The 25,919-nt window shown below is 41.7% G+C and overlaps 1 protein-coding gene across 1 annotated transcript in view; it reads left to right on the forward strand.

Annotated features, from left to right (window-relative positions):
- Positions 1-25,665, forward strand: part of SLC15A5 (solute carrier family 15 member 5) — a 65,975-nt gene extending 40,310 nt beyond the window's left edge. The window contains exons 7-10 of the mRNA XM_073329880.1: positions 1,906-2,094; positions 7,520-7,651; positions 20,880-20,988; positions 25,518-25,665. Of these exons, the coding sequence (XP_073185981.1) occupies positions 1,906-2,094; positions 7,520-7,651; positions 20,880-20,988; positions 25,518-25,665 (578 nt within the window). The remainder of the gene's footprint in view (positions 1-1,905; positions 2,095-7,519; positions 7,652-20,879; positions 20,989-25,517) is intronic.
- Positions 25,666-25,919: the final 254 nt, after the last annotated feature.

Below are 25,919 nucleotides of genomic sequence, written 5' to 3' on the forward strand. Positions count from 1 at the left end.
TAGGGCTTGATTCTCAGGGATATTGAAATTTCACAATTCTAGATGAAGTCAGTTGGAGTTGCAGGTGCCCAGGACCTGTGAAATGCAGGTGTCCCAAATTGGGCACCTAAAATTAGAGGTCACTTCTGAAAATTTGGGCCTCAATATAGATTTATGGAGTTACAACAGTTTCTTTCTGTCTACACAATAGATACCCAATAGTATAAATGGGTGGCATAAGTACTGTTGCTAGTACCATCCCTCACACTTATGTTGTAGTCCATAGCATTTCAAATACCACCAGGTCAGAAGGATAGTGTTTTATAGCTACTTTGCACTTATCTTGCACTGGTGGGGAAGGTGAGTAGAGAAGCAGACCCCACTTTTAATCACTAGTACGACAGCATTTAACAGTGGTTCATGAGTCATCCAGTGACACTATTGGATGCTCAGAGGCAGCTGTAGTCATGTGATCTCTTGTGATCAAGATCTTTGAGATATGAGTGGAAACTAGAGAGCTGTGAACTTTCAAATCCATATTATAGTTTTTATGCCATTTCCTCTCTGTTCAGAACCAAACTTAAGGGGATTGCCTGGATCTGGGTTCAGATGAAAACTTCTGCTTCACTATAACAAAAATAAATACAGTTATTTAAGAATGAGATTACTTTTCTTTTCCAGTACTGCAGCCTCACCTTATCTTAAAATGTTAAACAATATAGCAAAAAGGTGTATCTCTAATAAATGTATTTTCAAAAGATTAGGTCAGTAGAATTCACCCAGATCAAGCCAAGCTCCATTAATATGTATTTGGACAGTGTGAAAAGGGTGAACTAGTTAAAGCCGCCCCCTCCCCCCCCCAAAAAAGTTATGTCCTGTAATGTTAAATAAGATATTTTAACTCTTAACTCATAAGTATGAATACAATTTTGTTGGGGTAAAACTAAGCAAAATTCATGGAACTGTTATGGGGGAAAAGGTACAAAATCAGAGTGTGGTCATGGTGGGGCTCAAGCTGAAGCCAGAGCCTGGCCACCCAGGGCTGACAGCCAGAGCTCAGCTGCCTGGGGCTAAAACTGAAGCTGAAGAAGTCACAGAGACCTGTTAAAGTCACAGAACCTGTGTGACCCGTGTGACCAAATAATATCCTCCTTCATAAGCTACTAAATAGATTTTCTGCACCCATGTGGAGCCTTACTGAAGTTGAGGGGGCTCCATGAGGATGCCAGGGGTCTGACAGTGTATATTGCAGTTCAGAATCAGGGTAAAAGGAGGTTAAAACCACCTTTACAAATTAAATTAAATGCAACCTTAACTATGGAGCCGCTAATTATACCTGTCTAATAAGAGCCTCAAAAAGCTCTGAGTGGTCCTAAGTGGGTCTTGTGCTCTTCCACATCTGATGAATGGGCTGACAAGACACAGGTCATATGGGTACATCCCTTGTACACTGGCAGTGTAAAGTGTATCCATGCTCTTTGTAGCCTTCTCACCTTACTCCCACCCTCTTCTCCTCCTGCCTTATGCCTTCACTCATGTGATCCCTTATACCTTCAAAAGTCTCCTTTTCCTCCTCCACTTACCACCTTCTCTCTCCTTTAAAATGCTTCTTTAAAAAATGCCTCCTCTTTTCTCACAGTTGGGGACCTCCAAAGCTGAACTCCCTGTGCTCAGCTGTCACCCTTTGCCATATCTTGTTTAGACTGTAAGCTCCTGTGGGCAGAGAGCACTTCTTATCTATGTTCTGAAGTGCTGTGCAAATGTGTTATGCTGTATGCATGGATAATTAAGAACCCACTGAACTATATTTTGTTACCATGTTTTTTAAAAGAATACATTAAAATCATACGTCACTTGAATATACTGGAATCCTATAACTTCATTCTTGTCAAAAAGCCTCTCTCCCTATTTGCTCCATTTACCCAGTTGTAGGTCATCTCTCTGCGGCTCTGTCTGTGATGGTCGCTGGCTTTTCTGAAATACACAGGAAACGCTTCCCTCAGGTGGAACAGACTCTGTCAGGCAAGGTGCTTCCAGTTTCCTCCATGCCTTGTTTTCATCTGGCTCCTCAGTACATTTTACTTGGAGTGGCTGAAGCTTTGGTAACTCCCACCTGTAAGTACATTTTATCAACTAACAGGGAATTAAATTAACTTCACAAGAATTAAAATGACTGTCATCTGATTTCTCACCCCTGGCTCTCTTCCACGGGCTTTCTGAATAGGCTTATTCATCACCTGCACTGAAGGAGCTTAATTTCTGTTCTTTGCTGTACTGCACAGTGAACAATAATGTTCTCTGAGATTAGGAGGATTTTAGAATTTGTCAGTCCTGGTCAGACCATTGGACCATTAAATCTTGTAATCCACCCATGAGCAGTGGAGCCAATAACTACAGTAGGCAAACTCCATCCTTTCCCACTTGTATGTTGACTTTCTACCCTCTGCAAGTTGTTAATTTATAGTGAGAAGCAAGAGATTTGATTACCCTTATTTTAGCTTGCATAACTACAAATGTTGTTAGCCTTCAAAAGGTATTCAGAGCTCTTTTAAAACAGTTGTTTTACACTTACAGTAGTTGACTAAATGACCTTCTCAAGTGGTGAATTCCACAGAAAGAATAATATATTGTGTATATTTCTCTTCTTCTTGTTGTTGTTCTAAAACAATTTCAGAAGTGTTCAGATTTTACATAGGGGTAGGAAATAGCTTGAATATTTTGAGCATTTGAATTTTCATTCTTATACTCTTAGATTTCTCGGAACTGAGGGTCATGGTCTCACCCAAAGGATAATTTTTCCTGGATTTAATGCTTAGCACATACATAATGCCTCTTCATCCCTATATCTCAAGCACTTCACTGAGGCAGGTGTATGTGGTCTCTAAGTTACAGGCTAAGGCTATCAGAAAATTGTGACCTTCATTATTTAGCTTAAAAAAGAAAGGGTTAAGAGGTGACTTGATCATGGTCTATAAGTATCTGTATGAGGAGAAGATTTTTGATAGTAGAGGGCTCTTTAATCTAGCAGACAAAGGCATAACAAGGTCCAATGGCTAGAAGATTAAACTAGATAAATTCCAACTAGAAATAAGGCACAAGTTCCTAAAAATAAAGGTAATTAACCATTGGAGCAACTTACCTAGGGATGTAGTGGGTTCTCCAATACTCAGTCTTTAAATCAAGAGTGGATGGCTTTCTATAAAATATGCTCTAGCTCAACTAGGAGTGATGGATTTGATGCAGGAACTGCCTGGTAGCATTTTATGGCTTGTGATATTCGGGAGGTCAAATTCTGAAAAGATAGGAAATGGTGGAATTAAGATTGCTGGTGCATCCTGTTCGTAGGGTTGCCAAGGCTCTTGAAAGCTTGATTTTGCAACCGTCATATTCTTTATAGCTGTTCTTTTACAGTGTAATTTCCTAAGCTTTTTAAAAAAGTAACCTGAATAAACAAATTCCATCGTGTGGAACAACACGCACATATGCACGACACACCCTGCCATGAGTCATCAGCTGGGTTAAGGATCTTTAGATCCACTGCACAGACATATGCCACTTAAGCTAATGGAATAACTGGTAGTGTTAGGCTGTTATCCACTTCTTCCATCAGTTTTCTAAGAGATTCTTCTACTTCTCTGGATATTTCTAAGCCAAGCATGAATAAAGTGCAGCCCATGGAGTTCTGCTGTTTGCCACTCTCACCGCACCACTGCAGAGTACAGACAAAACTGGTGAATTCCTCAGGTAATTTCTGTTCTGTTAAAGTTACAAACATATTATTATGGTTGCATTAAACTTAAGATCCAGTTGAAAATTTTAAATTTATCCCTGTGGTTCCAAGTATTTGGCTCACCCCTACAACTAAACAGAGGAACTTTGCTCATATGTGACCTGGATGTAGGCTGCTAGTTGAAGCAGCTACCCTCCTGTTACCAGGCCAAAGCAAATCCTGAACCTGTTCAGGAGGAACTAAATTTCTGCAACAAATCCATGGCTGCCTATGGCTTTATTCCTCAAAAACTCTTAATGCTGTTCCTTTAAAAAAATCTACAGAGAGTTGAAAGATAGGACTCCTATCATAATTTCTTGTAGGAGCACTCAGTATCTCCAAGGGGTTTTGTGGGGTGGTTTCAAGCCCAAAAAGTATACCTGTTCTTTATTAAGGAGTATTTAGTTCTTCTTACAGTACTTACAGTACTTTCATCTTTTACAATGTGCTAAATTTAAAGCATGTTTCAAATATGTTGATTGGTAGTTATGGCTAAAGACACACACAGGCTGGGAGCAAAAAGTCAACAAAAGAGAGAGCAAGGATACAATAGAGCTAAATGAACAACCTGAACTAGTTCACACTAGCTATGTTAATCTGCCAATAGAGAATTTATATACTGTGATTGTTTTGTCAAACAAAGGGTTACCACATCTGCTATGTCTGATGCATTGCAAAAATATCTGCATTTCTAGTCCAAGTGTCTCAAAGTACTTTGTGAATGCTGAGTCTCATAACAAACAGTCTCTTAGTTAAGGAATATATAGGGGATCACTTCGCCCACCACTGAAACGGAATAGTCTCTCTAGGGTAGAATGCAGCAGCTGTTTAATAGCTCACAGAAACACTGTGGGAGAAGTGAAGAATACAGAGTGCAATTGAAACATCAGGAGTAATTTAGGTAAGCAGAATGCAATTATCAGAGCTGAATTTGGCCAGGACGTGTGCTTTACACCCCTAGTCTTGCAAAAAGAAAGCTCCATCTGCACTTAATGATTACAAGTGGTCTGGATATTGGTTTTACAACTTCTTAGGCTTTGTCTTCCCTGCTAAAATAAGTGTCTTTTTTTTTATCTTGGGGTAACTAATGTGTGCAAGCTATCCTGAGGTTAAAAAACACACAGTGAAGACCAGGAACTTCAGTTTTACCATGAGGTAAACTCACCAATGTCCAACCCCTGGAGTGGGTATAGGGACATTTATCTCATGGTTTATCTCATGATACAATTAAACAATCCAATAGCCCTTCCATTAGTTACCCCTCATTTAAAAAAACTACACCTTTTTTTCAGCAGTGAAGACAAGGCCATAGACTGTACTGTCATACACACAGCACGCCATATGGTCACCTTCCCCTTCCCCACAAATTCTGGTTGCACTACTGAGTGAGCTAAGAGCACCACTTACTGAAATCTGGTTCAAAACCTAAATTCTTAATAAGATTTCCAAATCCTTCATTTGGACTTGAAAATCAAGGATGGGGACAGTGATTGTATTGTGTCAGTTATACTCCGTGATGATTCAAGCATCCAAATGTGGAACTGGGATCTCCTATCGACAGTCTTCGCATTGTGAATTCTTTCCATGAACGTTGCTGCAATATCCACTAAGGAGGGGGAAAGGGAGAGGAGATGGAGGATTGGAGTTGATGGGAGTAGATGTAGCAGGAGCTCCAAAAGTGAGATTATGAAGACTAGAGACTTTGGCAATGGCTGAAGCTGATACCAAAGAGAACAAACAACTGTGCAAAAAACTGGGCAGAAAACATTTGTGAATCACAGCAGAAATTCTACTGAGGCAGAAGTCCATAGTTAATAATTGGCAAATAGTCTTGATGGGTCACTTTTCATGATGAAAGAAGCAGTTCTGCTCATTATCAACTGTTTTTTCTCTGATATGCTTAAAAATTGAAACCCAGGAGGAGGCAAGTTCCTTGTTCAATTTGGCTTGTTCACATAGAGACTCCTTCTGTACCTCCCTAATAATCTAGTTTAATAACTCATTTGTAATTAGGCTAAAGGCAACCAACTAGTTTGCTTCACTCTTTTTTAAGTAATTGCTAGTTTTGTACTAAAGGTGCAACTACCTAAATATCACTGTGAAGGAGTGAATACGTGGCAAATGACGAGTTACCAGTGGGAATTTACTGCTTGTTTAAGGTGCGGCATTGACAACCACAGAGACTGAGTTCTCTATTTGTTCCACAGAAGAGGTATAGCACAGAGAGGTGAATCAAGCCTACTCCATGAGAGAGGAGGCTCCTCCTTAGAGATACAAGATTGTTTCAATACTTGGTTTGGGGTCTCTCCAAGGCTGTCACAAGGTTCCCTGCCAACAGTGGTCTCCAGGCTGGTCTCTCTTCGTATAAGCAAAGAGTCTTTGGATAGTAAGGAGTGTAGGTCACTGCCATCCAGGACTGCATTTACATAGGTCACCTAAAGGTTAAAGGCTCTATTCCACATTCTAGTTTTGATCTCTAGAGCCACATAGTTTGCTTTAATAGCATTGCACAAAAATATTGTTCTACTTAAATGAAAAAAAATGGTCTTTTATTGATTATTTTTATTTTCTACTGACTCTTCTGGCCACTGAGCAAAGCCATTGCAAAGGAACAGGGTGATGATTAAATTCCCCTGCACCATTTCTGAAATGCTTGAACATCACTGTAGCATTAGGCTGTACACTAAACTTTTTTTGGGAAAGGTGCAAAAATCGCCTACTGATGCATCTCCACCCATCAGGTGGGGAGCATGAATGTAGCAAAGCTGCTGAAGCCACTAGCATTGTTAATATGTCATTAAATGCTGCTCAAAACAAATCTAAATGACACCATCTAAAAACACTGATAACCATGGCAGCCTTGTCTCCACTAGCACCCCCAATTGTTGGAAGCACTAGTGCAATTGCTGTTAGTAACGGTGGAAAACTTTTGTGTAGATAAAGCAATGTAGTGCATTAAGAAACACCTCTAATCTCTCTAAAGCCTCCCCAAGCTACCACATGTAGCGTCTGCTGTTTTTGTTTTGTTAGTAAGATCCCTCAACTAGAGATGGTCAGACTTTTGGTTACGACATGGGCTGAAAGTTGGGATGGAGAGGCAAGATTTCTCAAAACTGACTAGTCACTTTGTGGAGGAGAGGTCCTTATGTTTTTTGGTACCTGGCATCAAATACCTTAAATTGGCAGTATGAATTTCAGAGGTACTGATCTTCCATGCTCTGAAAATCCAAGCCTCTTCAAGGTTTCTCAAGTTGGGCCCCCAAAATCACTAGTCATTCTTGAAAATCTGGGTTCTATTCCTAGCTCCACCACTTATAGTGACTTGCCTGAGGTCAGATACAGCATCTCACAACCTGCTTCCTCTTGTATAAAATGGAGAAACGAGAACTTTCCCACTTGAGGCTAAATTAAGGAATTGTAAAAGGCACTGTGATCATTGGATGGAAAGGAATACACACATGCAAAGTAGCAGTATTACTAGATGACTGATTTGGGATGGTCAACTGTATGATCATTTTAAGCAGGCTTAACTTAACCTATTGAAGTGTCACATTCTATCAGTTGTGGTTGCCTTTACAAAATGAGCCGGTTTCACTGTATATTTAAAAAGCAGTGGAATATAAGCTTCATGGTGTATCCTGTTGCAGTAGACTCTGTGCTCTTTTCTTTTTTAAATTCATTGGATTTCTAATAATTGTATCATTCACCTCACCATCCCTGAAAGGTTATTTCCTTGTGTAACTTGTAACTATCTTCTGCTTCCTTGCAAAGGTTCCTTACTAACATTCAGGCTTGTGCCGGGCAGAATTCGAGGGATCGCCATGCACTTTTTGACCATCTTCAATGGAGCTGCTTGTTTTATGGGAGCCTTTATTGTTCAGACAACATACGTAGGCTCTCAAGGTAAGAATGTGCTCATGCTGTATGTTTGAGAGATGAGTTTTCTAATCCTATTGGCTATTGATTTGGAGAAGCATGTAACAGCATAAGAGTGGCTGCCAAAGTTTATTGATTTACTTTCACAATTAAGATAGAATTAAGATAGGAAATAGACTTGCAGCTATATTCATCAAATTTTAATGAGTCCTCTTACTTTTGATAGGTGGTGTAATTAGAGAATGGCATCTGTGAGGAGCCCCGTGCTTTCTATTCTGAAATCATGGGCAATAAATTGGCTATCAAGCACCCTTCATCCTCCAGCACCCTCAGCACATGTGCATCCCCAGCCACATTTACTTGGGGATCATCTGAGCCACCAGAATGTGTGTTCAGTGCTTTACAAAAGGTGGAATAGTAGAATATATTGTAGGTACATTGTACCAGGGTCCTGAGTGTAAGGACAAGAAAAATGGGTGGAGATTTGCAAAACTGACAGGGAGATTTAGAGAGACAGCTCCTATTGAAATAACAAGAAATATGTGGCTAACTCCCTCCAGGGCCATATTTTGCCACCCTATCTCCCACAGGGTAGTATCTTACTCTGCAAATAGTCATTGACCTTAATGGGAGCATCAATGGCATAAGGTACTACTCGGTGTGAGTAAAGGTGGCACAGTCTGATGCTTAGTCAGCTATGAAAAGCTCAACCTCAAATTTCATACAGCCAGCAAAATAAGGGTGAAGTTGAACCTCATCCCAGAGCTGAAACCAAGCTCTAACTGAACCTTTCTTTTGAAGTTAAATATTTCCTTGTTCTTTCATTTTTCACACATGCCCAGGTGCTGCCAGAACCCAAAAATAAGAAAATGTTGTGACAAGATATTTTCACAGTATTTCTGTCCCACTTAGAAAAGAGCTAGCATTCCCAGAAAACTCATTCTCATGGCATTTCTAAGCCAATTCCATACATTCAACCAACTGACAGCATTTATTATAAATCTGACCTGGTTACTCTTCTGAATTGGTCATGGTAGGAATCTGGCACACCGTTCTTAAAAATACCATTTTTGTTGATGAACCTTTGTTAGATGCAGTTAGGATGTTGGAGTTATCTATTTTATAATTACCTTTAAAACGCAAGGAAGTACTTAGAACAAAAGGATAGGGTCTTTGTTTATATGCCCAAAATAGGTATCATATTTTGGTACCAGTTTTGCTGATTGCTTGACATCCATAAATTTGATCATTACCACATTTCAAGAAGCACCCTTTTAACATGCTACTGTTGCTGGCTGTAGTACAAACAGCTGCCAATTTTCAGAGCGACTCGGGTTGAACCTATGTCTCCAAGAGACATTATCCTGGGGAACAGTGCAGTTAAAAAGATTGTGAAGCATTGAAAAAGTATGTGTCAGAAAATATTAATCCATGCTTCCAAGATCTGGATGTACAAGTAGTTGGTATCTTAATCTGTTTCACTTCTGTAATGAAGTTTCTCTTATATTTGCTTAAGTTAACACTTCAACTAGATAGAATTTTATTTCAAGCCATGAGTTCCGTCTAGAAATGAAAATGGATATTAAAATGCCTAGCTCAACAAGTCACCTACAAGTCTTCAAGCAGAAGGGCCAACAGGCCTAATAGTTGAGGTTACAGCTGGTCAAAAATTTTCCAATAAAGCACATTTCCTTTTAAAATGTTGATTTCATTAAATCAGCATTTTCCCAGAATGTATCAACTTTGTCAAAATTTTCAGTGATAAAATTATAAAAATGATTTTTTTTAAAAAGTTGAAATATTTTGTTTTGTTGAGGAAAAAAGTTTTATTTTAACTATCATTTTGATGTTTGTTATAATTAAATATAACAATGTATATGATGTTATAAAAGTCAAAATGTTTAGACTCATGTCATGTCACAACATGATGTCATTTTATATTTTTTGTTATACCAATTATAATAGGAAATTACTGATTTAAAAAAATATAAAATCAAACAAAAGTCAAAACTGAAACAATTCTTTTGGCAGGAGAACAAAACACTTTGATCCAAAAGAACTTTTTTTTTAGCAATTTTTGATTCGCAAGCAATTTTGCAGTATCAACTTTTTGTTCCAATTCAGAACAAAAATATTTAAAATTGTCAGAATTTCCCATGGAAAGGAAATTTTGAGTTTCAACCAGCTGTCGCTGAGATTTTCAAAGGCAACTGGCTGATTTAGCCATTCACCTCTTACATTTTTATGGGAGTTGTGTGACTAAATCCCATAGTCATCTTTGCAAAATCTCAACCCACATCTTTATCTGCATTACTGCCTTCCTGTGAGTGAACACAGAACTGAAGACAGCTACTGAAAGCAACTTTCCACTGAGGGGGATTATTTCTGAGGTGGTTCAGTGGTTGTCTGAACTCATAAGGTTTGGGGTTTGGCCTGGATAAGCCCCTCAAAAGACTGATTCTTATTCACACCTTGTGAGTCTGCAAACCTATAATGAGAATCAAGTGGAATATTGTTCTTAAATGGTGTCCTACTGTTCTTCCAGTGAGAACACTTATATTACTCTTTTTCATTCTCATGTGATTGATATATTTTTAGGGCCTCAGAAGTTCCATTCTAAAAATGGGTGGAGATTCCTCTGAGGTTCTTTTGCCTCGACCCTCACCAGAACCAGTTCACCTATTCCTAGCAACCATTCCTGGAATGATACTGTGATTTGGGAATATGACTGTACAATTTATGAATTCTGTGTGAGATTATGAACCTTATGTGTCTGTGTCAGGCTGCAAACACCATTTTGAATGTGCAGCTTTTTGCCTTCTGCATGGTCTCTTTACCTCTGTTGGATTGAAATTCCAAAGGATGGTGGCAAAAGAATAACAGAAGAGGGTAGCTGACTCTTAAGTACCCTATCCTTGGAGCTCATTTCACTGTAGACAAGACTAGTCCCGGTCAAGAAAAACTAGTTAAGCAGTGAGAAGGTTGCAATGAAGTCACTTGGCAAGGGTCTGTGCTCATGTGGGGAGGCTGGCAAGGGTATCACCTGACACAGTGGGACTGGAGATTTTAAAAGGACAGAAGCTGTACTGCTCAGGGGTCCTTTTTCTCCTGTCCATGAAGAAGAAGCAACCTAGCATGTAACACCTCATGAGGTAGGGACACAATGCCTGCTGGAACCCAGTTAATTCCCCACAGACTCACAAGGGGATGGTGAGCTTGAGAGTAAGGGACATTGAGGTTTAATATGTTTGTGTTATTTGTTCTGTACTCTCCTGTGCTGTACATGACTAAGTGCAAAAGAGCATAAAGGTGTTAGACTATGTGAAGTGTGTGTGTTGACTGTTTGGCAACTACTGCATGACAAGTAATAAAGCAGAAGCTTCACACCTTTAGGGTGAACTTTTGGTAAAGGACTGTGTTTAAGTACTGGGGAGTCTCAAGGGTCAGCAGTGTGCCCAGGTGGATGGACAGGAGTTCCAACTCTCAGAAGGGGGTGCCAGCTAGAAGGTCTGAGAGTTTGCCTAGGGGACCCTGAATTTGGAGTAGTGGGTGAACTCTGTTCAGGCTGCAGGGGCTTAACATTCCTCAGGGGATCCAGAGACTTGGACTGCCCCTCACAATAGTCCTCATGGGTGGCCACTCACTAGCATCTCTGACAGACACACAACCTTTAAATATAATGTAAATATTTCTGTATCTCTATTGTATAACCTCTTAAATGGGAGACTTTATGAATATTGTAATACTTGGTACTTACTTCTGTCAACTTTTGATTCTGAACCATGAATTAAGCTAGGCTTGTTTGTAAAAATTCAGACCTTTTGAGCTGAGTTTAAATTATAATGAAACCAGCAGAGGTTTTCTTGCCTCATTTCCAAAGGAATGCAAGAATTCACTGCTGCTCCATCTATGTTTTGATGCCCTTTCTGGAAATAGTGTCAGACATGATGCCCTTTTCCAAATTATTCCATTATTTTTGCATGATTAAAGTGTCTGTATTAGGCTGTTACTCTCATGTCATTCTTGATTACCTTTCTTGGTGCTTGTGTTGTATTGCTACAAGTGGTATGAGTAAAGTAGTTCTTGTTGCTTTAAAAACCTTATTGTTGACTGTTGACCTCTGACCTGATCATGGAGGGTCTATAGTTTTGGGGTAAAATATCATATATCTGGTAAGCATGCTTACAGAAATAATAATGGAAGTTATTGAAGCTGTAATAGGAAGTAGGTGAATATAAATAATTGTGTTAGTGTGCTTTTATTATCGTTAGTGGCCCGTTTTATTGGTATGAGGCTGAGCATGAGAGTCTAGGTTCTAATCAGGCAAAGGCAGGGGTTTTTTGTTAAAATTATATAGGCCTGAGGACATACCCAGGTAACCACTTATGCCTTCTCTTGCTGTGCAGGTAAACAGGTGACTGCAAGTTACGCAAATTAGAGGGGACTTGGGGGCCTTCTGCAATATGTTAACTAGGCAGTTTGACCCCAGTGATTTACAGGAACTAAGAAATGATTGACACAATATATTAATATTAAAGAGTAGAAGATTAATTAATGAAGTCCGCAATGCCACATATGGATAATGGATAGGTATTAATCTTGTTATGGTCATGGAATATGATCAAATATGGTTGTGGATTCAAATAGTTACATAAAGAAGGGGTATAAAAGATCCAGTCTAGTTCCCTAATTTCAGGGTTTGTTGGGTCCCTGAGACTTTGTAAACTGAATCAGGACCAACTCTTCACTCACTTTTCCTTCCATCTTTGTTTTTAATAGTCTTGTGATGAGGTATAGTAGACTTGGGGGACGCCTGTTGGAGTTCTCATGGTCTGACCACACCCCACCCCAGGAAAAAGCAGTAGGGATAAGTCCTCCAAGCTGCCAAGGAGCTGCTGGTCAAAGTTGATTCAGTTGCTGGCAGGAACTAGGGGAGCAAGGAAGGCGCTCCTGGCTGGCTGAAGAGACACAAGCAGAACTTCAGCCTTGGAGTGAAGGTGCTGGGGCTTCAGGCAAGTGGAAGGTACTATGCCAGTGGAAGGCACAATGAGCAGTGCAGAGATGAAAGAGAACAGGCACACACATAGCTGATAGAGGGCATTCACGGGAGGTGAGTGGACCCCGTCACTGGTCTCCATGATGTAAGATTGAAGGTATGAACAATGCAGGGAACCACTTTACTGTACTTATTCTCCTCAAAGGCAACACTTCTGAGAATGACACTAAGGGCCAGTACCAATTAGCCAATACTGACATCAGCTACACCCCAATCCCTCAGAAAGCTAAGTTCCATGATAAAGAGTGCTAAAAATAATCAAAAAGAACAGGAGGACTTGTGGCACCTTAGAGACTAACAAATTTATTTGAGCATAAGCTTTCGTGAGCTACAGCCCACTTCATCAGATGCACTTCATCCGATGAAGTGAGCTGTAGCTCACGAAAGCTTATACTCAAATAACTTTGTTAGTCTCTAAGGTGCCACAAGTCCTCCTATTCTATTCTTTTTGCTGATACAGACTAACACGGCTGCTACTCTGAAAAAAATAATCAATATCTGAACAACTCATGGTGCAGGAGGAAGGCAAACCAACTTCAATCGGTTGCTTTTAAGCCAGCTGAACCTGGATTAGGTTCTGAAGTCCAGGCCTCCTTCTGTGACAGTGAAGCAGGATGACACATGAATTGTGCTGTTGTGGAGCTAAATGCAACAAGGTGTGTTGTGCATTGTCCCATGATTCAGGTTTACTGGAACAAGAGCTTAAACTATTTTGCATTCTCCCACCCCTAGTTCAGTGGTACCCATGCTCTTGGGGAAGCTGTTCAGAACATACTGAATTAGTCAGTGAAAGGATAAAATTTGTGAATTACACCGCTGAGCATGAAAGGTGTTGATTAAACAACTTAAACCTTTTTTGGATCATGCTCCATATCGCTAGCTTAGGGTATTTTTTATTGGCACAGTTGATCAGCTATCAGTCACACAGAGTCTAGGCTGCATTAATCACATTTTAACTCCTCTAAGGAGGATGGTGTGAATATGATAAAATAAGACTTCTTGAAATCTGATGAGTGCAAACAGATGACGGGTGACAGTGATATTTTCAGTACAAGCTGGGAAACTGATCTCTTTCGCATCTTTTACCTCTCCTGACGTTTTAATGGAAGAGATGCAAAACTAAACCTGTCCTCCTTTGCTAATCATTTCAGAAAAAATGTATCTAAAAGTAGTAATGCAAGTATGTAAAGGGGGGGGGGGGGGTCAAAGGGGAGGAAATTAGTCCAGATTGCCTCTTTCTGTTAAGATCTCTGGTACCAATATTCTTAATTTACCTGTGTGATTATCACCAAAATATGATACTGCCAAAAGATGTTTTACCGTCCAGATGGCAGTGTCCACTGATACCTGTTTAACCGATAAGGATGAGAGACAGCATGGACTTAGACTTGGAAGTGATAAGCATTAACTATATTCCATCACTTGATTGATTGATTGAGGGATATATGAGGCTCTTGAAAGATTTGAATTTAAGTGGGGTTTGTTTTTTTTTACTCCAAGTCTCAGTAGTGGGTTAAAGGTAAGTATCTGGGATTTATTCAGGATAGACTGGTCGGTGGGATGTATTCACTGTGTTCTATCTGTACCCTTTAACTATGAGTTTATGGCATTATCTATATGACAGTAAACAAACTACACTACTCATCCAGCCTGGGGCTCTGCTGTGCCTTCAAGATACAGCCCTGCAAGGGAGGTGGTGTAGCTAGAGCTCCAGGCACAGCCCTGAAGATGCAGCATCCATTTTTCTCTGTATCCAGGTGGACCTGCTAACTTGTTTGGACAAATGGTGATTTTACAGCCTTGCCTTTCCCTTCCAGCTTTGGAGAGGCTAGTGCCTGCAACAGCACTAGCCTCATGCATATGCTTTGCGCTCCATCCAAACCTGGCATAGTGTGGTCCTTGCATTCCCCATATTAGGCCAGGCTTTGCATGGAGCAAAACCCAACCCACTACCTCTTTCTTTGTATACATGTGCAAGCCAGACACCATCTGTCTTAGGCTAGGTCTACATTGCAGCTGGGAGCAAGCCTCCCAGCCTAGGTAGACAGAGATTTGCTAACACGGCTCAAGAAAGAGTGATAAAAATAGACATGTGGACATAGTGGCTCAGGCTCTGGCTCTGAAACCCGCCCAAGCTCCAGCCTGAGCCAGAATGCCCATATCGCCATTTTTAGCATGCTAGCTTGAGCCCCACTAAGGCTGTGAGGCATTTTATATTGCCACCCATCACTGTAGTATATGAGAATCTTCTGTGTAAAATTGATTGCAATGGCTCTAATTAGGTTAAGTAGCTCTTCCAATCATTCATGGAACACACACAATTCATTGACACCCAAAAGGAAAAGGATCTCAATCTATCCGTGCTTAGAAGTAGCTGATAACATTTAACAGCATGAATCAACAATGAGAATTTTCATGTTGGAATAAACTTGGAAATAGGGGAACTGTTGTGCAAGTCTAATTCCCAGTGAGCCAGTATCCACATGACAAACCATCCCCACAACTGGGACTTTTGTTGGCAATCTCAGTAGAAAAGCCAAGGACTTGACCCGGGGTGTAGAGATACTGCCAATTAAAAGCATAGACACTACAAGTCAGTGTCTGAGACACCAGCTCCTGGATTTCTGTGATTACAATAGAGTCTCAGCTTCCATTTAAGACAATGAACAATCAAAACAGACCAAGTAAAGTTCTGTGTCTCATTGTGTAGAAGAAAAACTTGAAAACATGAACAGACTTTAATCCATGCAGGGAGGCTTTGAGTCTTCAGACATCCCGAAGCAATAGCTCCTAGCAGAGATGAGCTCCCCCATGTGTCTCACCTAGCAGAGATGAGCTCCCCCATGTGTCTCAATGGAATTTTAACTTCAAGCCCTACAGCTTTGTGGAGGCCACCCCAGTAGATGACGCTGTGTGAGTGCAGGATAGAGCTGGGCAGATTTCACACCCCAACCCCCGCCAAGGAAAATTTCAACTTTTTGTTTAAAAGAAAATCATAGAATATCAGGGTTGGAAGGGACCTCAGGAGGTCATCTAGTCCAACCCCCTGCTCAAAGCAGGACCAATCCCCAACTAAATCATCCCAGCCAAGGCTTTGTCAAGCCTGACCTTAAAAACTTCTAAGGAAGGAGATTCTACCACCTCCCTAGGAAACGCGTTCCAGTGTTTCACTACCCTCCTGGTGAAAAAGTTTTTCCTAATATCCAACCTAAACCTCCCCCACTGCAACTTGAGACCACTACTCCTTGTCCTGTCCTCTTCTACCCCTGAGAATAGTCTAGAACCATCCTTTCTGGAACCACCTCTCAGGTAGTTGAAAGCAGCTATCAAATCCCCCCTCCTTCTCTTCTGCAGACTAAACAATCCCAGTTCCGTCAGCCTCTCCTCATAAGTCATGTGTTCCAGACCCCTAATCATTTTTGTTGCCCTTCGCTGGACTCTCTCCAATTTATCCACATCCTTCTCGTAGTTTGGGGCCCAAAACTGGACACAGTACTCCAGATGAGGCCTCACCAATGCCGAATAGAGGGGGACGATCACGTCCCTTGATCTGCTCACTATGCCCCTACTCATACAACCCAAAATGCCATTGGCCTTCTTGGCAACAAGGGCACACTGCTGACTCCTATCCAGCTTCTTGTCCACTGTCACCCCTAGGTCCTTTTCCGCAGAACTGCTGCCTAGCCATTCGGTCCCTAGTCTGTAGCGGTGCATTGGTTTCTTCTGTCCTAAGTGCAGGACCCTGCACTTATCCTTATTGAACCTCATCAGATTTCTTTTGGCCCAATCCTCCAATTTGTCTAGGTCCCTCTATATCCTATCCCTGCCCTCCAGTGTATCTACCACTCCTCCTAGTTTAGTATCATCCGCAAATTTGCTGAGAGTGCAATCCACACCATCCTCCAGATCATTTATGAAGATATTGAACAAAACTGGCCCCAGAACCTACCCCTGGGCACTCCACTTGACACTGGCTGCCAACTAGACATGGAGCCATTGATCACTACCCATGCCAACTTTCTAACCACCTTATAGTGCATTCATCCAGTCCATACGTCTTTAACTTGCTGACAAGAATACTGTGGGAGACCGTGTCAAAAGCTTTGCTAAAGTCAAGAAACAATACATCCACTGCTTTCCCTTCATCCACAGAACCGGTAATCTCATCATAGAAGGCGATTAGATTAGTCAGGCATGACCTTCCCTTGGTGAATCTATGCTGACTGTTCCTGATCACTTTCCTCTCATGTAAGTGCTTCAGGATTGATTCTTTGAGGACCTGCTCCATGATTTTTCCGGGGACTGAGGTGAGGCTGACTGGCCTGTAGTTCCCAGGATCCTCCTTCTTCCCTTTTTTAAAGATTGGCACTACATTAGCCTTTTTCCAGTCATCTGGGACTTCCCCAGTTCGCCACGAGTTTTCAAAGATAATGGCCAATGGCTCTGCAATCACAGCCACCAATTCCTTTAGCACTCTCGGATGCAACTCGTCCGGCCCCAGAAAGTCTCAACTTTCTGTGGAACTTTTTTTTTAAACACAAGGCCAATGTTCAGTTGAAAACCAGTTTTGACTGAAAATTTTGGACCATTCCTTGTGCAGCAGGCCTGGGCCTCCCATACAAATACATGCTGGGTACTAGGTATGTGTTTAGAAGACTCCCAGTACTGCTGCCACCCCTGCCTCTCTGGAGGAGGATCTTTGCTATTACTGGGGAGAGAATGGCCCCTGCTGCCAGAACTAGTGGGGGGGAGAGGGGTAAGGAAGCCCCAGTGCTGCCTCCCACTTTGAGTGCAGTGGGGGGCATGACACAGGGACAGGGCTGTGGGAAGTGGAGCCTTGTCACGGTGTGCCTATTGTCTTACCTCTGCCCTGAAGACAGAACAACTTTCTCACCCCAAAACTATCCCTTCTGATTCAGAGGAGGGAGAGCTTGCATTGTTGCTTTCCTTGTCAATTTTCTATTACACTATTGTCTAAAGACCCCACTTCAGATCTGGGCCCCACTGGGTTAGGCGCTGTTCAAACACAAGGCAGAGAAAGAGCATGAGTGAAAATAAACCCAGAGAGAAGTGATTTGTTGAAGGTCACACAGGAGGTCAGTGGCACAGCATGAAGTAGAATCCAGGTCTCCTGATTCCTAGTCCACTGTCCTATTGACTAGATCATGCTGCTTATCACTTTTCTTGTTCTGCAGATGAAAAGAGGGCTTCCATTTCCAACATTATTAATTTGGAGTCCTTCACCAGCATTGAAAACTCAGTCTCAGGGACTCTGTTTTGGGTCCGTTTTCTTGGAAGCCACAAACTCTACAGAGCACAGGCGTGGAACTAAATTCATTTTTCTTATAATTCAGTGGTATTTTAATGACATATTTTCTATTTGGATTCCCTTGTAAACCCAGTTCCATTACGAAGCTCCTGCTGCTCACGTAGTTAGACCAACAGATGTAAATAATCCAACAGACAGTGTGAACTCTGCTTTGAAAAGCTGTAGTACAGAACCCCATGCTTGCTTTTCCTTTCATCAGATACACTCACTCTCCCTCCTTTTTCTATCGGCCACTGGGGGATGTAAAATGAAAAACTGCCTGATTGTGAATTATGACAGTAAAAGTTTATATGATACTAAAATGAAGTTATGGTACCTGGGAGCTCAGTCAACTGACAATGTTAAATGATACATTTTAAAACTAGTTCTGAGGTAATACCACAAAGGGAACCACATATGCAGAGGTGAGGTGGTGCTGTTCTCTGACAGGCGGAGAGGCATCACTGTGCAGAACAAAGTTTGGAGGAGGAGGAGGGAAAACTACTGTACTGATTACAGTTGATCCTTATTAATCCATGGAGATCTAAAGGGGACTGCTTAGTGGACCAAGAGATGTTTACAACTTTGAGGTACGGATGAAAGTGTATGAGGATAAAAGAGGAAAGCAGAGATCCTTTTTTCAGTCCGTTGACTGGTCACTCTCTCAAACTGAAGTAGTTTCCTTCTCCTCATTCTAATTAGGTTAAGTAGCTCTTGCAAACTGAGCTAAGAATGCCATCAGACAGCTTACGTCAATTAAGGCTATTAGTTTCCAATGGCACAACTGCAAAAGGAAAAGCTATGTTTTTCTTATTCCCCTTTTAGCAAAACCTTCTGGGGAAAAGCTGCTTTCTAATGCTAGAGGACTTCACACTGGAAACGGGGGAGTGAAGAAAGCTGTTGTTTTTCTTGGTGATAAGCAGGCTGAGTTCCCAGTTAGAATAAGGGCTTGATACTGCCTTGTAGAGTTTTGTTCTGATATTTTAGCTCCTCTGTCACTCTGTGGTTTCAGTTTGGTTTTGTGTGTTAACTATATTTCATCATCCTTCAAGATGATGAAATATATGATGATCTCTTGAGGTCCCTTCCAACCCTGATATTCTATGAACTCAACTTCTGGAAATCCAGGCTAACTAATGACTGGCTTCCTTCTGTGAAACCCAATCTCTACAGTTACCAAGAGCAAATCTGCTCCTGCAATTGTGATGTGCACAGCATATCTGACCGGCAGGGGGGAATTTTTAAAGTATTACAGTTACTGTCCAAAACACCTCAAGAATTTGGGGTATGTGCATATGTGCCATTGACCCCTACTTGCTGGAATTTGAAGTGCTGAAATGTGTCATAGGCTCTATACTACCAAAAGGCCAAGTGGTAAGGGTCTGTGCTTTTAGCGCATTTACAAATAGCTATGATGTGCAGCATAAAGAGGACCAGAAAGTCCTAGCTGTTGCAGATCCATGGCCAGTATGTTAAGCAACAAAAAGGCAAAGCTTCCTGTTTTTTCAGTGACTGGTGGATGGTGCTGCTGGAAGGCCTGAAGCACTTTGACTTTACCTTCTCAGATATACATTAGCACATTTCCCATTCACAGCAAATTTTGAAAAATGTGGTTTTGTTCCAAATGGTGGGGGGTGCAGAGAGAAAGAGACTGGGACTTGCTGGACAAGAAGACTGGATCTGGGTGCTGTGTTGGGGGGACTGCAAATGTCTGGGTGAACAGACTGGGACTGGGAGCCAGTAGGTGGGAGGGAGACTGAGATTGCATGAGGAGCTACAGGGAGACTTGGACTGGCTGGGCAAGGAGATGGGGACTAGGAACCCGTGTGGAGGGAAAAGAAGGGAGGAAGGAGCCGAGGCGCATCTGACAAGGAATTGGTGTTGGGGGGAGAACTGGGACTTGCTGGACAATGAGCCTGAGATAATGAGCAGCAGGTGGGGAGGAAACACACTGAGATTGAATGAAGAGTTCAGGGACAGAGACTGGGACTGGGAGCCAGTTACGACAGGAATGTGAGCAAGGGGGAGTGGCTTGGTGCCAGGGTGAGGGAAGAGACAGATTGGATGAGGAGCTGGAAGTGGGAGGTGTGGTTCTGAGACTGGCTGGACAAGGAGACTGGAGTGGAGTTAGGAGGAGACTGGGGTGAGACTAGGATTTGCTAGGCAAGGAAAGTGGGACTGGGATGAGACATCTGAGGAGTGGAAAGTGGAAGAAACTATTAATGTCTCAAGAGTAGGGTTTAATAGGGTGCCATAAATAAGGCCTGGGGGCACCTATTGCTCAATGAGGAAAAAACAAAATGTTGAATAATTTCTCACAAAGTGAACACCATTCATTCTGTGCACTCAGTGAGTGTCCTGTGGAAAAAATAGTATGTGAGCATGTAATTAAAGACTGCATCATAAGGCATATGCACAAGAGGTTTAATTAAGGTTGTATGGGCAACCTTAATTCTGCATTTCCCAACTTTAGAATACTTGACTTTGCAACTTTAATAATGTTCTCTTAATGTATATTTGTGTGTGTGTAATACAAGCATATAGAAGATGATCAGAGAGGAAGGATAGGCCAATGTTTAGGGTGCTAACTAGAGACCCAGGTTCAATTCCTTGATCCACCATAGATTCCTTTGTGACTTTGGATATGTAATTTAGTTTCCCTATGCCTAAATTACCCATCCGTAAAAGGGTATAATAGATGTGTTAAAGATTGTGAAGTGCTCAGATACTGAGGTAATGGGACTATATAAATATCTATGATAGAATTCAAATCACTCATCACTGTAGGATCTGGGTGCTCTTACAAAAGCTTATATTTCAATAACTTATATGTGATCTACCTCTTAGCCAGCTGACTAAACTAACACTGCTTCAAATATTTGCTTCACTAGGCAATTGGTTCCCAAACTTCCTAAATGAGGGTAACTTGGAGAGATTCTACTTCTTCTTGGCTTCATTAATGGTGGTGAACACCTTGGGGTTCTGGACCATTTCACATAGGTAAGTACCAGAAAATGATAATCTGACACTTCACTAGTGTGTGTAGGATTTGTTATTAAAATTACAAATAAACCTTATAACAAAACAGTGCTGACTGTTCATGAGCACTAGTTCATTGGATTACCATGCAGAGGGTCAGAGTTCAGGATTGTCTCTCTCCCCCTTGGACAGAAGGGGCTTGAAAGTACTTTGACTGGGATAAGATTAAAAACAAAATATACATCCTTTGTCCCAGCTGTTAAAGTGACCTTAAAAATCTAAAATTCTGTGAAGAATGCAAACACTAAAGATGGAAGGGAACTGTTTCGGGGAATGTAAGTATAATAGGATGGAATAGAGCAAAGGAATGCATAGGGAATGTTTCCTGCTTCTCAGCTATATACTAATGTTAGCTAGACTCCCTGCTGGAGATGGTGAAATGACTCAAGGCACTCAAATGCATAAATTCTATATTGCCAGTAGGCCATAGATTGTATAATCTGGGAGTTCCCAAACTCTGGCCAATAGGACCACCAATAATGTCTGCAAAGCTGTCTGGGGACATAGTGCTGTCTCTACCTCCTTGTTTCCAGCTGCTGAACCACGTTAAAATCCAAAAATACACTAAATACATAACTAATATTTCCCCTGTAATCAAGTTGCCATAGGGATGCTATTCAGTCACCGACACAAGGACAAGCAGCCCACACCATTGCAAATGGGAAGGGAGGGGTCCAACAGATAAACTCTCTATCAAAATGTGATTCACACTATGAAAAACATGGAGAACCCTTGAGATAAGCTAATTGAACTTTGCTAATTCTAATTTCTATGATTCATAGAAGCATAGAATATCAGGGTTGGAAGGGACCTCAGGAGGTCATCTAGTCCAACCCCCTGCTCAGAGCAGGACCAATCCGCAACTAAATCATGATTCTTCTGCTGGAAGGCTGGTAGCTTGATGTGGGCACTAAATATTCTTGAAGTCAAGTATTGGGGGTAGCCGTGTCAGTATGTATCCCCAAAAACAACAAGGAGTCCGGTGGCACCTTTAAAGACTAACAGATTTATTTGGGCATAAGCTTTCATAGGTAAAAAACCACTTCTTCAGATGCATGAAGTGAAAATTACAGATGCAAGCATTATATAATGACACATAAAGAGAAGGGAGTTACGTCACAAGTGGAGAACCAGTGTTGACAGGGCCAATTCGATCAGGGTGGATGTAGTCCACTCCCAATAATAGATAAAGAGGTGTCAATTCCAGGAGAGGTAAAGTTGCTTTTGTAATGAGCCAGCCACTCCCAGTCCCTATTCAAGCCCAAATTAATGATGTTAAGTTTGCAATGAATTTTAGTTCTGCTGTTTCTCTTTGAAGTCTGTTTCTGAAGATTTTTTGTTCAAGTATAGCTACTTTTAAATCTGTTATAGAATGTCCAGGAAGATTGAAGTGTTCTCCTACCGGCTTTTGTATGTTGTCTGATTTGTGTCCATTTTTATTCTTTTATGAGGGACTGTCCGGTTTGGCCAATGTACATGGCAGAGGGGCATTGCTGGCACCTGATGCCATATATAACATTAGTAGATGTGCAGGTGAATGAGCCTTTGATGGTGTGGCTGATGTGGTTGGGTCCTCTGATGGTGCCGCTAGAGTAGACATGGGGACAGAGTAGGGAACGAGGTTTGCTACGGGGATTGGTTCCTCGGTTAGTGTTTCTGTGGTGTGGTGTGTAGTTACTGGTGAGTATTTGCTTCAGGTTGGGGGGGCTGTCTGTAAGCAAGGATTGGCCTGCCTCCCAAGATCTGTGAGAGAGAGGGATCAATTTCCAGTATAGGTTGTAGATCATTGATAATGTGCTGGAGAGGTTTTAGCTGGGGGCTGTACACGATGGCCAGTGGTGTTCTGTTATTTTCCTTGTTGGGCCTGTCCTGTAGTAGGTGATTCCTGGGTACCCGTCTTTCTCTGTCAGTCTGTTTCCTCACTTCACCAGGTGGGTATTGTAGTTTTACGAAAGCTTGATAAAGATCTTGTAGGTGTTTGTCTCTGTCTGAGGGATTGGAGCAAATTCAGTTGTATCTTAGGGCTTGGCTGTAGACAATGGATCGTGTGATGTGTCCTGGATGGAAGCTGGAGGCATGTAAGTAAGTATAGCGGTCAGTAGGTTTCCGGTATAGGGTGGTGTTTATGTGACCATCACTTATTAGCACTGTAGTGTCCAGGAAGTGGATCTCTTGTGTGGACTGGTCCAGGCTGAGGTTGATGGTGGGGTGGAAATTGTTGAAATCCAGGTGGAATTCTTCAAGGGCCTCCTTTCCATGGGTCCATATGATGAAGATGTCCTCAATGTAGCGCAAGTAGAGGAGAGGTGCTAGGGGAGGAGAGCTGAGGAAACGTTGTTCTAAGTCAGCCATAAAAATGTTGGCATACCGTGGGGCCATGCGGGTACCCATAGCAGTGCCACTGACTTGAAGGTGTAAGTTGTCCCCAAATCTGAAATGGTTGTGGGTGAGGACAAAGTCACAAAGCTCAGCCACCAGGTGTGCCATGGCCTCGTCAGGGGTACTGTTCTTGACCACTTGTAGTCCATCCTCATGTGGAATACTGGTGTAAAGAGCTTCTACATCCATAGTGGCTAGGATGGTGTTTTCAGGAAGATCACCAATGCATTGTAGTTTCCTCAGGAAGTCGGTGGTGTCTCGAAGATAGCTGGGAGTGCTGGTAGCATAGGGTCTGAGGAGAGAGTCCAAATAGCCAGATAATCCTGCTGTAAGAGTGCCGATGCCTGAGATGATGGGGCATCCAGGGTTTCCAGGTTTATGGATCTTGGGTAGCAGATAGAATACCCCTGTTTGGGGCTCTGGGGGTGTGTCCATGTAGATTTGTTCCTGTGCTGTAGCAGGAAGTTTCTTGAGTAGCTTGTGTTGTTTCTTTTGGCACTCCTCAGTGGGATCAGAGGATATTGGCCTGTAGAATGTGGTGTTGGAGAGTTGCCTGGCAGCCTCCTGTTCATAATCTGACCTGTTCATTATGACTACAGCATCTCCTTTGTCAGCCCCTTTGATTATAATGTCAGAGTTGTTTCTGAAGCTGTGGATGGCGTTGCATTCTGTACGGCTGAGGTTATGGGGCAACTGATGCTGTTTGTTCACAATTTCAGCCTGTGCACATCTGCGGAAGCACTCTATGTAGAAGTCCAGTCTGTCATTTCGACCATCAGGAGAAGTCCACACACAATTATTCTTCTTGTAGTGTTGGTAGGAGGGTTCCTGTGTATCAGTGCAGTGTTCAGTGGTATGTTGAAAATATTCCTTGAGTGGGAGATGATGAGAGTAGACTTCCAGATCACCACAGAACTGTATCATGTTCATGGGGGTGGTGGGGCAGAAAGAGTGTCCGCAAAATAGGACAGATTCTTCCACTGAGCTAAGTATGTGGTTGGATAGATTAACAATATTGTTAGGTGAGTTGAGGGTACCCCTGCTGCAGCCCCCTATGGCGTGTAGGAGTTTAGACAGTTTACTGTCCTTTTCAAAAGTAGCTATACTTGAACAAAAAAACTTCAGAAACAGACTTCAAAGAGAAACAGCAGAACTAAAATTCATTTGCAAATTTAACATCATTAATTTGCTCTTGAATAGGGACTGGTAGTGGCTGGCTCATTACAAAAGCAGCTTTGCCTCTCCTGGAATTGACACCTCTGCATCTATTATTGGGAGTGTACTACGTCCACCTTGATCGAACTGGCCCTATCAACACTGGTTCTCCTCTTGTGAGGTAACTCCCATCTCTTCGTGTGTCATTATATATAGTACCTGCATCTGTAATTTTCACTCCATGCATCTGAAGAAGTGGTTTTTTCCCCACGAAAGCTTATGCCCAAATAAATCTGTTAGTCTTATAAGGTGCCACTGGACTCCTTGTTGTTCTTGAAGTGAATACCTCTGAGGGAAATGTGCTTCTAGTAACAGGGCCTGATTAAAAATCTGACTTGTTTTATTACAGATTTCCCTAACTTGGCAACACCAAGGACCACGCAGGCATCTTGCCAACCACATAAATGCCATGCCTAATCCAAATCTGAATTTATACCAGGAGGCAGCAATGTCTAGTTGCTAATCTAGAGGGTTAGCTCTGGACTATATTTTTGACTCCGATTCTTTCAATGGATAGATCAATTTCTTCTCTGTGTATCTCAGTTTCCCCCATATAAAGTGGAATATCATTATCCACAAGTTCAGTAAAGTGCTTTGAGGCCCATTGCTGAAAAATACAAGTATGAATTATTCATAAAGTACTGTATTTCCCTAATTTTTAATTTATTTCATGCCTGTTCCTTTAAATTATCACGACTATAGACTACTACCTAATTTTTCTACAGCACTTTCATCAGTAGATCTCAAAATGCTATTATCCACATTTTACAGATGGGGAGAACTGAGGCACGGGGAGGGAAGTGACTAGCCCAAGGTCACACAGCAAAACCCCAGAAGAGCAAATCCTTAAAAGGAGGGTCATATTGCTTTGTTTGTTTGTTTGTTTTCATTTGCAGATACAGCAATCTGAATCAAGAATATGACCAAGGGTTCAGAGGAAGCATCCTTGACAAGAAACTTCTGCAGCATGAAAAGTCTCCCAAGTTTTATGACAGTGTCCTAGAATATTCTTCCACTTTCTCTCCTATGGAGACAGCCCTATAAAATTTTACCCTTAATTGACAGACCTGGCATCAGAGAACAGTCTACAGGCTTTGTTGCAGTCAGTCATCTGGCATATTTTAATGAAATTCATATGTATTTATGAATGGCCTTAGCAATAATACCAATGAGTTGTTATATTTTTTTTACCAAGTACCACAAACAATTGCAAGCTTAGGGTCTGTCCCTGTAGCTGCTCAAGCAGCATAATTCCAGTTGCTGTCAATGAGAGCTCCACAAGCAAAATGGCTACAGAG

This window comes from Lepidochelys kempii, chromosome 1 (assembly GCF_965140265.1).
Source record: "Lepidochelys kempii isolate rLepKem1 chromosome 1, rLepKem1.hap2, whole genome shotgun sequence".
NCBI classification, from domain to species: Eukaryota; Metazoa; Chordata; order Testudines; family Cheloniidae; genus Lepidochelys; species Lepidochelys kempii.